Source organism: Pogona vitticeps, chromosome 5, assembly GCF_051106095.1.
Source record: "Pogona vitticeps strain Pit_001003342236 chromosome 5, PviZW2.1, whole genome shotgun sequence".
In the NCBI taxonomy this organism is placed as follows: Eukaryota; Metazoa; Chordata; class Lepidosauria; order Squamata; family Agamidae; genus Pogona; species Pogona vitticeps.
The window spans coordinates 162,857,779-162,873,954 of NC_135787.1; the positions used below are offsets into that span (position 1 = coordinate 162,857,779).

At 44.3% G+C, this 16,176-nt stretch overlaps 1 protein-coding gene across 4 annotated transcripts in view; it reads right to left on the reverse strand.

The window, feature by feature from the left end:
• The window catches only part of EP300 (EP300 lysine acetyltransferase), a 119,114-nt gene that overhangs the window by 66,549 nt on the left and 36,389 nt on the right, over positions 1–16,176 (reverse strand). For all 4 annotated transcript variants that reach the window (XM_020787830.3, XM_020787827.3, XM_020787828.3 and 1 more), the window contains one exon: positions 8,332–8,508. In XM_020787830.3, the coding sequence (XP_020643489.3) occupies positions 8,332–8,508 (177 nt within the window). The remainder of the gene's footprint in view (positions 1–8,331; positions 8,509–16,176) is intronic.

Sequence of the window (16,176 nt, forward strand, 5' to 3'; positions counted from 1 at the left end):
CATTTAGCTTAAGCTTGTAAAGGAAGCAACTTTGTCACATACTGCAAATTAATTAAATACAGCTTTTCTCTCTCAGGGATAGGATCACTTAGCAAGGAAGGAAACCATTATTTAGCAAAACTAAGAAGCTTCTTGATAATCCACAATGTTCACATATACACAAAGCAGTAAGTCAGGATTCCTATCACTTACAGCCTGGTTCATTCCTGGTTTCCTACTCCCTTCCTGTGATTAAGTAGAACCCAACCAAACAAGAGTTTTGTGGCATCTTAAAGAATAAAACAGATTTATTTGGCATGGACTGATTTATTTGGATGACTACTTTTCCAGATGCAAGTTAACTGTGATCCACAACAATATGTCAAATAAAGGTATTTAAGGCGCCCCATGACATTTGTTAGTTCTGCTGCGAAAGACTACAGGCTAACATGGTTCCTTGCCTGTTCCTGGGAATCCTGGCTTTTTTTAGAGCAATTAACTAGGGCCCCACATTGGACATGACAATGAGCTATACATTTCCATTTACTTTTAACCACTGGTTCAAAGCATTAGCAAAGACATTGTATACACCAACCTGGTTATCATTCACAAACCAGAAATCCTAGATGAATATATGTAAATGAATACAAAACATTTATTAACATGATTTATTATTTCTTATTGCTCCTCCATTTAATGAGTGCTCAAAGTAACTTAAAATAAAACTATAAAAATAAAATCAAAAACAATTTCATGCAAAATATCTAAATACATCAATCAGCATATCTCCCCCACCCTGGCTGCTTTGCACTGGTTGCCCATTCATTTCCGCATTGATTTCAAAGTATTAATGATAACGTATAAAGCCTTAAACGGTTTGGGACCTCGATACCTGGCAGATTGCCTTCTCCCACCCAGGTCTACCCAAATCACTCGACAAAGGCAGCAGGGATGGCTGAGGGGCCTTATGCCGAGAGAGATCCGGAAGGAAAGAACAAGAAACCGGGCCTTCTCAGCAGTGGCCACTCGGCTGTGGAATACTCTCCCAACGGAAATCCGTCTGGCTCCCTCGCTGGGCGTTTTTAAAAATCATTTAAAAACTTGGCTCTTTAGGCAGGCCTTCCCTCCAGTCAATTAACTATTTATTTCTTTATTTTTTAACTATCCTATCTTCATAACGTATATATGCATCAATTAGTAGGTCTTTATTATTATATATGTTATTTTATTGTATTTTATTGTATTTTATTAGTCATGTAAGCCGCCCAGAGTAGACTTTGTCTAGGGGGGGGGTATAAGTTCAATAAAGTAAAGTAATACATGACAATGAAACATGAAGTAATTAATAAAATCCAATTACAGCAAACCATGAACATTTGAAAGGCACAGTACTAGAGATGGGGGTATTCGTATACAAATATGAATCCCCCCCATGCAGCTGGACTTAACAAGGGGCTGTCCCGTCCATTTATGTGTGGCAGCCTCACTCATCCTTCCAATTGCTCCCAAAGCTCCGCTCTCTTCCTGCTCGTCCAGCCACTCCAGGCAGTGGAAGGGAGGAAGAGTTTCCCTGCACGGTGGCCGAGTAGCCAGGCGAGCGGGAAGAGAGCGGAGCTCTGGGAGTGATTGGAAGAATGAGCGAGGCTACCGCTGCTGCCAGATGTGTGAGTGGACAGGCTGGCTGCAGGGGCTAGTCCCTCATTAAGTCTAGCTGTGCAGGGATATTCGTATTCTTATACAAATATGAATACCCCATCTCTAAACAGTACTGCTTCTCAGACAGCTCATGGCAAATAATAAGAAAGCCACCCATTGTAATCTTTTTGGAAAAAGAGTTTTATGTCTGAATTGCTGCCACACAGAAATACTTTTTTTATGAGATGCCGCAGTCTGGAACTCTCTATCTTGGAAGCTTAGGCTAGCTCTCTCTCAGTGATCTTTCCACCTCTGTGCAAAGACATTATTTTAGGTAGATGTTTTGCAATTGATCATAACACAACCAACAATGGACCTTAAACAAGAGAAATTCAGTTTTCCAATTAACACCAAACTCCAGCCTCATTCAGCAGCCTACTTTTACAAATACAGGGTATTTAAATCTTCTAATGATGTCTTCAGTGTTCAATCAGGATACAAGTGTTCCAAGGATTTTAAGTAGTTACTTAAACAATGCTTTATCTTTCCCAAAATGACTGGTTCAGCAAAAATATAATTTGATTTTTAACTGTCGATCATTACAAAATTATCCTTGCTCAATGCAGCACACTCCAAACTTTGATTAGTAACATTGATAATATGCTGAAGATCCCCTAAACTCAAGAAATTTTGCCCATACAGAAAATACATTTTTCCCTTCCATCAGTAACTATTCTGAGATATCCAAAACATACTGGATTCAAATTTCTGGTTTTTCCCTACTAAAAAATTCAAGACTGTCAAAATCAATACTATGGTAACTTACCGTTTTTGTTTTAACTGCTTTATTCAATAATTACATCTTACTCTCAAACAAGACAACACCCCTTTACCACCACATATTTGCAATTACTGAGATTCATATTTATAGAGCACAGCTTTTTAAATACCCTTTGTCAGTGTTACATCTATAGTATATACAATCACACAATATTAAGATAATAAATAATCATGTCGCAAATCATTAGATATGAAAATACTGCAATTAATCCTCATCAAGGTCTTTTGATTTTTTTCTAGAAAAGTTTCCTATATTTGTTTTATTAGAAAATGTGACTGAACAGAAATATGCACTGCACAACACACATGCTGTTCTCTTGCTAATTGTTTGGTGGGACAGAGAAGCAAAGTTGTCTCCTCTGAGGGAGAATGCCTTTTCATTGCAGTCTTGGCTAGTAGGTTATTACTTAGTCAATACTGTTGATGCTTTAAAGAAGCTAGACAAAAATATTAAATGGGTCAAAATGAAGGGAACAAGTATATTTCCAAGCAAGTCAACATGTGTTAAAATTAAGTCAATCATGCTTCTTAAATATAAATTCTGACTGAAAGAAGCATGAATTATGGCAAAAAGACAACTCCTATTGAATACAAATAAAATATTTGATTTGTTAAGGCAACCATGGGCACAAAAGGCATTGACAACAGCTATCTATTAAGGGTGTGCTCTTTCATCTTTCTGGACTGTAATTCAAGGTACTCTTCAAGAACTCCCCAGGAAGAATCTTGGAATGTGCAGTGTAGAAACACAACTCTATAGACTAACTTTCTGCTTATTTAGCTCTGTTGCTTCTTCCTCTGGCCTGTTTCTATTTTAAAAAAAGCAAGAAAGTTGCCCTGATGCTATGAGGGAGTCACAAGCTTACCTGGGAGTTGTAACTCTTTGGGAGGTACCCTTTACAGAGCCTGATGGGCAGGAAGACTATGATTCCCAGCATCCTTTGTGTTGATAATGTGACTGACTGACATGGGGAAAGGGTCTCTTGGGCAGGAGAGAGTTGTAGTCTCATTGCCCATTGAGACATGCCCTAGTACAGAGGTTATATATACATAACATGCTTAAGTATTTGCTTATACGAACATTATGAGTCCTTTAGAACAGAGATCGTCAACCCCCGGTCCGCGGCCCATTGTCGGTCCGTGGCTTGACCCTGACCGGGCCATGAAGACAGACCTCCCACCAGCCCCCCTCCCCCGCACGCACTCAGAGCGGCGGGGGCGGGGGTAGCCAAGAGCCGGAGTCAGCAAATGGCTGGGTACTCCGGCTGGTCTCTTCCCAGCAGCGACAGCAGAGGGGGTGGGGGTGGGCAAGAGCCGGGAGGCAGCGAAAACAAACCTCCCCCCCACGCACTCCCTTCCCCAGAACTGCTTTGCGGGCACGCTTGCCAGCGCGAGTGCTCCCTCCCCCTTTCATGCAAGCGCCCCCGCGCGCAAAGCAACTGTGGGGAGGAAAGTGAGTGCAGGGGTGGGCGGGAGGTCTGCCTTTGTGGCAGCGGCGGCGGGGGCGGGTGAGTGGGTGTGGGCCAGAACTGGGTGTCAAGAGCATGGCCGGGTGCTCCGACTGCTCTCTTCCCAGCAGCGACAGCGGGGGGGGGGGGTTAGGACTGGGCAAGAGCCAGGAGGTTGCAAAGACAAACCTCCCCCTGCCCCCCCCGCATGTACTCCCCTCCCCAGAGCTGCTTTGCGGGCGCGCTTGCCAGCATGAGTGCTTCCTCCCTCTTTCATGCAAGAGCTCCGTGTGCGCAAAGTAGCCCTGGGGAGGGAAGTGTGTGCAGGGACCGGCAGGAGGTCTGCCTTTGCGGCCCGGCAGCGGGGGTGGGTGGGTAGGTGGGTGTCGGCCAGAGCCGGGAGGCAAGAGCATGGCCAGGTGCTCTGGATACTCTCCTCCCGGCAGCAGCAGAGGAGGGGGATGGGGTAGCCAAGAACCGAGAGGCAAGAGTTTGGTCGGTGTTCCGGTGGCTCTCTTCCCAGGAGCAGCAGCGGATGGGGGTGGGCAACAGCCAGGAAATCATGAAGACAGACCTCCCCTGCTCCCTCCGCATGCAGTCCCTTCCCCAGAGCTGCTTCCTTTCATGCAAGCGCCCCGCGCGCGCAAAGCAGCTGTGGGGAGAGAAGTGAGTGCAGGGGCGGGCGGGAGGTCTGCCTTTGCAGCAGCAGCGGCGGCGGGTGGGTGGGGGTGGACCAGAGCCGGGAGGGAACAGCATGGCCGGGTGCTGCGGCTGCACTCTTCCCAGCAGCAACAGTGGAGGAGTGGGAGTGGGCAAGATCCAGGAGGTTGCAAAGACAGACCTCCCCTGCTCCCTCCACATGCACTCCCTTCCCCAGAACTGCTTTGCGGGCACGCTTGCCAGCGCGAGCGCTTCCTCCCTCTTTCATGCAAGCGCCCCGCGCGCGCAAAGCAACTGGGGGGAGGAAAGTGAGTGCAGGGGCGGGCGGGAGGTCTGCCTTTGTGGCGGTGGGGACGGGTGAGTGGGTGTGGGCCAGAACCGGGAGGGAAGAGCATGGCCGGGTGCTCCGGCTGCTCTCTTCCCAGCAGCGACAGTGGGGGGTGGTGGGAGTGGGCAAGATCCAGGAGGTTGCAAAGAGGAGAAGGAGGAGCCTAGGCAGCTGTCTGACAGGGGCGATATTGCTGTTGAGTAGTGCTGGTAGCTAGGCGCGCGCAGAGCGCGCACGTGGTTCTCCATGGTGAAGGCGGGGGAGGGGGTGACAGTGGCCTCGGCCTCAGTAATTGGCAGCGACTGATGTTGCGGGCAGTGGAGGCGATGGGTGCGATCCTCCTGGTCCGCGCTCGGTGCCATGTCCCGGAGCTGCTGCACCCACCTCCTGTGGGATGTGAGGAAGTGGAGTTTGGGGCTGGAAGAGCCCGGGGAGAGAAGTGAGTGCAGGCGCGGGCGGGAGGTCTGCGTTGGCAGCGGCAGTGGGTGGGTGGGGGTGGACCAGAGCTGGGAGGGAAGAGCATGGCCGGGTGCTCCGGCTGCTCTCTTCCCAGCAGCAACAGCAGAGGGGTGTGGGCGTGGACAAGAGCCAGGAAGTCGCGGACAGACTTCCCCATGCCCCCTCCGTATGCACTCCCTTCTCCAGAGCTGCTTTGTGGGCACGCTTGCCAGCGCGAGCGCTCCCTCCCCCTTTCATGCAAGCGCCCCGCGTGCGCAAAGCAGCTGTGGGGAGGGAAGTGTGTACAGGGACGGGCGGGAGGGGGAATGCGCGAGCGCAATGGGCCGCCCCACCTCCCTCAGAGGCTCCCCCCGGTCCGCAGTACAGAAAAGGTTGAGGAACACTGCTTTAGAAACATTCTTAATTTTCCTGACTTCAGATTATGCTACAAAGAATCTACTTTCAGACAGGTCAATTCAGGGAAACTGATTTAAGTCAAATTAATTTTTGTCACTTGAAATATGCTCTGGTGCTTGGTATAACTTTAACTGGCATTTAACTGCCCTACCCACCTCCAGTCATTCTCTACTCAAAGATATTTATAGTGTCTGAAAGTGTGCAGACACTTTCTGAGAAAAAAGGGCTTGACTTTGTCCACCCTAAGGTTCAGCATCACTCAGAAAACTACAAAAAGAAATCCTGGAAACTTCAGCAGGACTTCCAAGAATTTCCAACATTATATAATGTTGAAGAGAGGGGGAAAGCTCCTGGAAACATTTTCAGACAGAGTTGCAAAACAGGGTTGATCAGATCAGTTATGGGTTGTGTGAACACACAAAAGGTTGTCTGAAGAATTAGCAGTACAAATGCAACCTGTTTTCCTTCATCTTGGTCTCCATGTATTCACACTAATAGTTTCCTCGGAATTTTACACAAACTATCAGAGAGATTCTGTTAGGGTGAAACTGCTCTGGTGAGTAAAATAAAACTGAGGTATTCTGAATCATCTGGAGTTTCCGTGTCTCAAAGACAGCCCCATGTAGAGCACATTACAGTAGTCTAATCTCAAAACTACGAGCACATGGACCAAAGTGGTGAGTGCCCCCACATGAAGATAGGGATGGAGCTGGGCAATCCATCAAAGATGCAAGTGTGCGGAACAGACCACTGACACCACCTGGGTTTCCATGGTGAGCGCCAGGTCCAGATGCATACCCAAACTGTGAACCTCACTCTTGGTGGTAAGAGTCACCCCCCAAAAGAGAGGGAGTTTCCCAAACCACTGATGTCTGGGCCACCCACCTGAAGGACCTCCTTCTTGCCTGGGTTCAGCCTCAGTCCATTCATCTGCATCCATTGCTGAACGACCCCCAGGCAGCCCTTAAGGGACGAAACAGCATCCACTGTTGTTGGGAAAAAAGGAGATGTAGAACTGGGTATCATCAGGATACTGATGACACGAAGCCCCACATCCCCTGATGACCCCTCCCAGCGGCCTCATACAGATGTTAAACAGCAGTGGAGAGAAATCGAACCCTGAGGAACCCCACTATTGAGGCTCCACGGGGACGAGTAACTCTCTCTAATCTGCACTCTCTGGGGATCGCCCTCAGAGAGTGAGCCAGAAGGAACGGAGCCAGTCAAAAGCCAGGCCACCAATTCCCAACTCAGAGAGCCTCTCCAGGAGGATACCGTGGTCGACGGTATCAAAGGTAGCTGAGATATCGAGGAGGTCCAACAGAAACATTTTGTCCCTGTCAGTCTCCCTCAATAGGTCATCAAACAGGGCGACCAATGCAGTTTCCGTACTGTGGTGCAGCCTGAAGCCCGATTGGAACGGATCCAGGGCACAGGTTTCATCCAGAAGAGACTGCAACTGATCAGCCACCTCCCTCTCAGCTATCTTGCTAAGGAAAGACACATTGGCAATGGGCCTATAATTGCCAATATTACCCGCCGCCAAGTTCGGTTTCCTCCTAATGGGCCGAATGAGTGTCTCCTTGAGGGGAGAGGAACCTTGCCCTACTAATTAATTATTGCTGTAGCCCATTCGGATGTTATAGCCCTAGCTGCTTTATTTATTTATTTATTTATTTATTTGTTTGTTTGTTTGTTTGTTTGTTCATTTGTTTATTTATTTATTTATTTCTATCCCGCCTATCTGGTCTTATTCGACCACTCTAGGCGGCTTACAAACCGGATTAGCGAAGCCGGGCAAGGGTCAAGGGAGGAGGTGGTGGCATGACAACGGTCAAGCACTCTGTCCACCATGTCTGCCATCACAGGCTGAAAGTAGTTAAGTCTCACTGGGCAAGACGGAGAGCTGGACATCTCTGCTCGATTCACTATTTTCAAATAGGGGGTAAGATCCCGGTGGATGGCCTCCACTTTTGATTTTAAAAAGCTGCAAAATGGTCAGGTGAGATGCTAGTGGGAGGCAAATCACTATGACCAACTCCAGATAGATCACAAACTATGCGGAAGAGTTCCGCCTGCTGATTGGAAGCTTCACTTATCCGGACAGCGAAGTATGATAGACTAGCAGCTTTCACTTTAGATTGACAGTTTTGCCCACATTATTGACAAGCTCATAATCACTGTTTTACAAGACATCACAGGTTGTTATTTGCATCTCATAACCAAGATAAGGCAGAAATGGCATTGTCTATTTCTCCTAAAAGTGTTACTGTAGATAATGCCAAACCTTAAGTATCTCAGTAGAATGTTATGACAGAGGGCAGAAAGATGGACAAAGCAAAAACAAACAAACAAAAGCTGTTTAAATGAGACTGTAACTCAATAAAAAAATTATCCCCTCCAGGTCTTTCATTTCCCCCCTTACAGCATTCATTTTATCTCCTCCAATTGAGGTTTAATTTTGCCCCTTTCACAGTAGCTAACAGTAAGAGAGAAACAAAAGTTCATTATACAGTACCTTAAGTTAGAAATAACGAGGACTCATAAATGTGTTAACACAAGTTCAATGCAGGAATTAATACCTACCATATTAGGCATTACTGGACCAGGCACTGGCTTCTTGTCCATCGGGAACTGTGGCAAGCTGTTAGGTAATACCGGCTTATTTTGCATCTGAGGACCAAGTCCACTGGCTCCAATTGGTTGTCCAGCATTCTGACTGTATGGTTGGACATAAGGACTGGGGTTGTTCATCATTCCCATCTAGAAATTAAGAAATAACAGTTACATTTAGGAATATTTTCATCTGTCCTTCCTATTGTTTTGGCTCAAGGAATAATCTCAATGTACTGCAACTATGAACAAATCTTGATCTGCATACCCACTTAAGAGTCCTGTCTCCTCAATGCTGCTTAGATGTCACTCCAAGTGATAATTAAGCAATGCTTGCTACCACACTGTATTATTAATTTTAACTGTTTACTTTGCTTTCAATTTTAAGCATGTATTAATTCAAAGATGTTCTTCCAGGTCTCTAATTGAATTCTCCACTGATGCTGATACTTGAAGACCTTTCAAGAGCACATTTGTTTGAATACACAAAGGTTCATATTCAGTTTTACAATCTAGGTACTGAGCCAGATTCTGTTCACAGGCCATACAAAAAGTTGAAGATTGAATGGAATACCTCAATAGATTAAAGGTTTCTAGGCTCACATGTCTAAACTGTCGTATTCTCTGAACATGCTGGCAGATTCTGAAATGAATTACTGTACAGCTCAAAACTCAGGAGGAACTAGATTGTTCATGTCTAAGTTAAAGAATTTTCAAAAACTTACCCTCATACTTTAATTCTGAATATATGGACACTGGCTGCATTATATTTAAATAACCTTGATTTAAACTGATAAAAAATATACAATTGAAACCATCAATTTAATTTAAATTTCTCATTTGTATGCCAGATATGTTCTAAATGAAAATACAGGAATTTTCTAGTCCATTCAGAAACTGCAAGTAAGCCTGGACTTCTAGAAAGAGAAATGTCAACAGCCTCCGAGACTCTTTCTGTTGCAGGTGAAATGATGTAAGATAAGAGTCTCTACCATTTATTTTATATCTTTAATTATTGAAGAAAAATAGGGAAACAAAGAATTTCTGTGAAATCTCCCCAAAGACATGAAGACATTACTCGGAACACGGGCGGGGGTGCCCCGAAACCGCACATGCCAACTTCAGAGGCTTTTCCTGCACCATCAAGAGGACTGTCGGGGGACCTCCAAAGCCAGTGATCGCAGCAAGCCCCCCCCCCCGGCCTGCCCTCCGATGGTGCTTCCCCAGCTCCCTACCTGGTAAGTGACTTTTTAAAAAAATTTCCCACAGGAACGCATTAATTAGATTTCAATGCATTCCTATGGGAAAACGCGCCTCGCAAGATTTTTTCACAAGACGGCATTGACCGCGGAACCAATTAAATTCGTCTTGTGAGGCACCACTGCATTGTCTTTTTAATGATGTAAGCTTCTTTATGTCCTTTCTAAGGGGAAAGGTGGAATAAAATTTTTAAACTAACTACATAAATAATAAAAGTAACACATTGGTTCACATTCACTTGTTATCTTCAGAAAATGTTCAAAATTCAGAATACCTATTTAAGTATATTGCTCAGAGAAGCAGAAGACGGTAGATGTTATTGTCATTTCGGATGGAAATTAGTAACAGAGTGCCAGTTCTGCCAGAAACCTATAGAAATGAGTGTCATACACCAGAGAGCATGGCTGGTCATCCAGGGCTGTCATCTTCTCACGGCAATGAGTAAACCTGGCATGTGTTTGTTTGCAAAAGGTCTTTTCCTGCATCCCTTCAAGCTCCTTTATGGTAGCCCGGGACATATTCTTGAGATGTGGGGCTGGCATTTGCTGCCTCCCACCTCTTGTTATTTACCCATATAGCTCCCTGTTTCCCTCGGTTGGTAGCCCAATCTCTGACCTCCGATGGCTCTTACCCTTCATAATGAGGAAGTCATTTGCCTTCCTAGTACAGTATCCACTTCATCTGCCAGCAGCAATGTCTGTGCTGAATCTTAAGTAGCTGAGCATACTACTCCTGGAAAGGCAAAGTCCTGCCCGTACTTGAGTACCTTCTTGCAGTACATGCACTCAGCCATGTAAGCATCTGTTACACATGACAAATTTCCTGTGAATGGGGGCTGAAGGTAAACCTTTCTTTGTGTATAATGGGGCTGCATGGCATGGATATGGAAGGCAATGTCTGGTGCTCTTCATAAATCTCTTTCTTAAGCACAAAAGCAGCAGCACTGCTACTGCCCAAGCTGACAGTCAGTCTGAGCGATGATACCATCCTTGTCCTTCTCTGGCCCACAGTTCTTTGGGAGAACTGTGCTAGATTAACCAAAGACATGACTAGAACATATCTGAGTCATCTTCATATCTGTCCTTCCTTGAACCAGACCCCTCCCCTCTCTGACACACACACACATGTGGCTGCTGCTCTTTCATAGTGTCAATGCTGAACAAAGCAGCCAGGTGACAGATTTTGTTTGGGAGGCTGGAATTGCAACCAGAATGTTGTGTCTTTAAGAGATTTTGCTAGGAGGGACTTTGGGTGAATACAAATAACTTAACCAATTGTTTCCCTCTGTATCTCAGTGTCAATTCCCAATTTTTTTTTTTACCTCAGACAGTGTCTGTCAGCATTCAGTGTCAATTTTAGAAATGAGTCTTTGAGTATGTTAGAAACATATTAAGTAATGTCAGTGTCAGAGCATATATGTAACCAGCAAGTCAACTGAACCAAATTAATGAAGCCAGCAAATTAAAATACCATAACCACTGAAATTTTTTTGATTTGTTTTCTAATTTGAAGGGTTTTTTTTTAAATAAAGAGATACATTTTTATTCTTTCCAAACCACAGTCCCCGATTATTTATATTATCTGATTAAGTACTAACTATACTTCAAGAGGTGGTGTGATTGAGGTAGAGTTGTAAAATAAAATATTAATCCGCTCTGTGGCTCTGTCTGGACCACTGCGTAGCTAAGTAAGTTTCTTTTTCATTTTTAACCAGCATTTCCCCATATTCTGCCCAATAATAACAGCTGTTGTAGGCTGCCTTTTTCCTCCCCTTCTCCTGTTCTTTTCAGTGATAGTTGCTGCAGGGGGTGCAGGCAGCATTTCTGCAGGTTTCCTCAAGTGCCTACTTCTAACACAGTCACATTTCATATTGTTGGCAGATTTTATCCAAAACAATAAAGACTTTATCTGATTCTGCTACATGATACAGCACCACACAAACCCTTCAATTGAAGAAAAAAATCACACACACACAGACACAAAATCTACTAACTTAATACATGTGTCTGTCTATCTATAACAAAATCTTCTTTCCCTGCTCAATATACCTCAAAGGGGCCTAAATCTAATATATTTCCCTGTTGTCCTACAACGTATTAATCGACTACTCCTGAATCTTTTTCCTAACTGTATTAAGTAAACAATATACAATGAGGTGTAGCAAACATCAATGTATGTTGAGTGTTCAGAAAAGAAAACCGCTGCAGTTGCATGCATACCTAGAGCATATCTTGACAGCAAATGCTTAGGAAATTTATAAGTAGCTATACCGACCTTTTAACTGGAAAGAACCAATGTGAAAAGATGCCTCCAGTTGCCTGTGACTTTTCTAGATTTTATTGGTGCAGGCAGACAACAATTACAGGTTTTGCTCTCACTTTACCCCTCTTCTCTTAGGAAACGAATGGCAAACCCCATCAGGAGACACTGAGTTGTCTGACCCCACGACTACAGACTCTCTTTAAGTATAATTTTCCAGAAATTAGTCCACGATGCCTGAGGAACAGGCTTCACTTCCTCTAGCAAGCAGAAACCTAGCCTTTTACTTACAGGAGTAAATGAAGCTCGTAATCTCGAGATTAGACCATTGTAACGCACTCTATGTGGGGCTACCTTTGAGGCTGACGCGGAAACTTCAGACGGTCCAGAATGCGGCAGCCAGGCTTCTTAGTGGGGTGAGAAAACATCAACATATCTCCCCTACTCTGGCTGCTCTGCACTGGCTGCCCATCTGTTTCCGCATTGACTTCAAAGTGGCAATGATTACCTATAAAGCTCTAAACGGTTTGGGACCTCAATATCTGGCAGATCGTCTTCTCCCACCCAGATCTACCCGAATCACCCGACACAGCCAGCAGGGACGGCTGAGGGGTCTGAGACCGAGGGAGGCCCGGAAGGAAAAAACAAGAAACCGGGCCTTCTCAGCGGTGGCCCCTCGGCTGTGGAACACCCTCCCTACCGGAATTCGGCTGGCACCTTCGCTGGGTGTTTTCAAAAGCCAGCTGAAAACTTGGCTATTCAAGCAGGCCTTCCCTTCAGTCAATTAAGTGATTCTTATTTCTTTTTCTTTTGATTCATGCCATCTTGGGACTGTTTGCTTCAAATTAATTGGTAAAATTGTAATTCTATGATTTTATATTTTATATTGTTCTGTTTTTATCTATGTAAAACTGTGTATATTTTAAATTGTTTTTATCTTGTATGTTGTGAGCCACCCAGAGTAAACTATGTCTAGATGGGCAGCATATAAATGCAATAGATAGATAGATAGATAGATAGATAGATAGATAGAGAGAGAGAGAGAGAGAGAGAGAGATAGATAGATAGAGAGAGAGAGAGAGAGAGAGAGAGAGAGAGAGAGAGAGAGAGTAGGAAATATTATTACTAATATGTAGAACTATCAAATTTGGATTCAGATTTATTCAGAACTATCCAACTATGACATTATTCAAATATTTCTGAATCTGAATACACATTCTTATTAAATTTAACCTGCAACAGACTCATTAAAACAAAGTACCAAATTACTACACTACAGTACCAATGCAAAACCTGCAGGCTACTGTAACACATCTGCTCTAAGAAAAGAGCATTAGATAAATGACAGGCAAGAGAAACACTGAAGTGGGCTTTCCGTTTAAAAAAACAACAATGTAAAATGATAGCTCTATTCTTAAACTTATAAAAATTGCAAAGCACAACTGAATTTCTAAGTGATTATTAAAATATCGTAACACACATAAAAGTTGAATTTTCAACTGTGGGAACACCATAATATGTAGTGAATGAGAAACACAACTGTAGAGAAGTTGACTTCCACAATAAGAATACCAGTCCATCTAGTATACTGTGCACTCACTGGCAGCAGCTGTCCATTGCTTCAGACAAGCAACTTTTTAGCCCTGTCTAGAAACACTGAGGAGTACTTTAAAATACATGATGATATTGTTTTACACCTTCAAAGCAATGTACTCTACCTTAAGTAAACAAATCATTTTTCTCCCTAATATATATCTATACTAACCCACAGTTCTTATCTGTAACACCACTCATTCTACTAAGGAATGTGGAATGAGCCTCCATGAAACAGTATGAGGACTGTGAATACATTCAGACATCCACTGGACAATAAAAGTACCTTCTTGGCTGATCCTTTCGCCCTAAAAACATACTGGAGTACTTCTGATGAAAACAAAGAGTCTACTTAAAGTATGACTAACACTGGATCTAACTCACATATTCATTCCCCTAATTCACACTTCTTTGGGCTTGATATAATGATTGTTTTAAAAACAGAAATGTAAATTATGCAAATAAAAATGTAGGCCTATAAACTGTCATACTTTAAGATAATTATCAACAAAAAAAATTCTCAGATTCTCAAGATATTTATTCATCATGTGAAGGCGAGAAGGCTAGTGTGCCGTCCTCTCTAGAACAGAGACCGGAAGAGAGTCAAGGTTGTGTGGAGGGGGTGTTAGTAGAAATAGAGCCGTCCGACGCAGCATGTAAAGGGTTGGTGGAGGTGTGTTTAGCCGAGGATAAAGGGGAGGAGCATGACCTAATTGTGTGGTTAAGGTAAAGGTAAACGTTCCCCTTGACAATTTTTGTCCAGTCGTGTTCGACTCTAGGAGGCGGTGCTCATCCCCGTTTCCAAGCCATAGAGCCAGCGTTTTGTCCGAAAACAATCTTCCGTGGTCACATGGCCAGTGCAACTTAGACACGGAACGCTGTTACCTTCCCACCGAGGTGTTCCCTATTGATCTACGTGCATTTGCATGCTTTTGAACCGCTAGGTTGGCGGGAGCTGGGACAAGCAACGGGCGCTCACTCCATCGCATGGATTCGATCTTACGACTGCTGGTCTTCTGACCCTGCAGCACAGGCTTCTGTGGTTTAGCCCGCCGCGCCACCACGTCCCTCAATTGTGTGGGAGGAGATTATAAATGAGGATGCGAATGCGCGGGAATTCAGAATTTTGACTGGTGGGGAAGTACTGGAGAAGAAAGAACGGGCAGTACAGACCGAGTTGAGTGGAGACTTTGGAGCATGGCATGGACTATTGAAGGACTTTCCTAATCTCCAGCTTGGAGGTAGGTTATTGCCGGACCTGAAAGACTACCGCACGAGGGGAGAAGAATTTGAACCCTTAGAATGGACCATGGTTGTGTACCCACGCAATCAGCGTGGGGGACGGAGGGTGATCCGTCCCAGTCCCTCTTTCCCCACCAACCGTGCGAAGGGGACTGGGCAAGGCACCCCTGTTGTGGGACAGCCTGTGCCGTGAGGAGTACTCCACTGAGGCCAATATCAGATAGAGAGTGGTTTGGTCCGGCCCCTCTGTGAGGAGTGATTTGTTAACCCCAGATGTTAAAGTTAAGAGTTACAGAATACTACCAGAGTTGAGTTTGATGGACCCTTTTGAAACAGTTGAGTTGAGCTTGTTAAACAATAAAAAGAAGAATGTTCAAACTTCTGAGATGCCTCCGACTATTTTTCCCGCCCAAACACAGGGGCCGCTTGAACAAGATTCAGAACCCAATCAGACATCAATCCACAGCTAAAATTGTTTGGATAAAGTGTCTGAAACATCTATTCTGCAAATTTAAAATTAATGGCTGTTTTTACTAAGTATAAATTAAACAAATATGATTGCAAATTTGGAAAATTTGAAAGTAGTCCAATCTTTTTCTCTGTCCAAAAATCTGCTGCATTGCTTTCCACTTTCTAATATGTACATTTGAGAACAATGATAAAAGAGATTATACTGTTCTCTAATTTTCCTATAAATTATTTCAAATTAAATGTTCTCTTCACAGGAAATATCTATGCATACTATAAATCAAACTTACTCAGCATGGTGTTTTCTAGATGTGTTAAATCACAAGGCTAGGAATCTCAGCCAGCCCTTCAGCAAGTTGGAGGAGGCTGTTATAACTGCTTGAAAAAGTGAAACAAACATATGACACTCACTCTAGAGTGAAGCTCCTTTAAAATACTTCTGTGACTCTTTAGTGCAGTGTGAACAATAGCCAAACCAGAACCTTGCTGCACTAGCCAAGTGCTCCTTTCAAACAGCTCAGTTACACCTAAGCTACAAACACTTCCAATTTTTAAATACTACAGAATTTAAAAAAAAACCAGCAGTTTCCTATCTACTTTTTTTGGTGAGTTATGGAAGGCAGATGATTGGAGAGAAACACAGATCACAGGTCTGCCCTCAGTTCTGTTCCAGCTCAAAAAGATGAAACTTGGCTCTCTGCCATCAATTAATTTAGTTTACTGTATCCTGAATAGAGATGGGATATTTGTATTTGTCTCTTGGGGGAGAGAAATATGAATACTGCCACCAGAGGTGGCCAGGCCCTTTGGACCTCCCCTCAGAACTGGCTGGTCCACTTACCACTCATGGCATGGTGCATGGGGCCACTGTCCGTGTTGCGTCAATCACAGAAGTAGCCCAGCCAGCACTTCCCCACCTCCCTGCAGTGCTAACCACTCACCAGCTGAGCAAGGTGACTTGTAATTCCATCTCCTCGCAAGAGTGGTGAGCAGCAC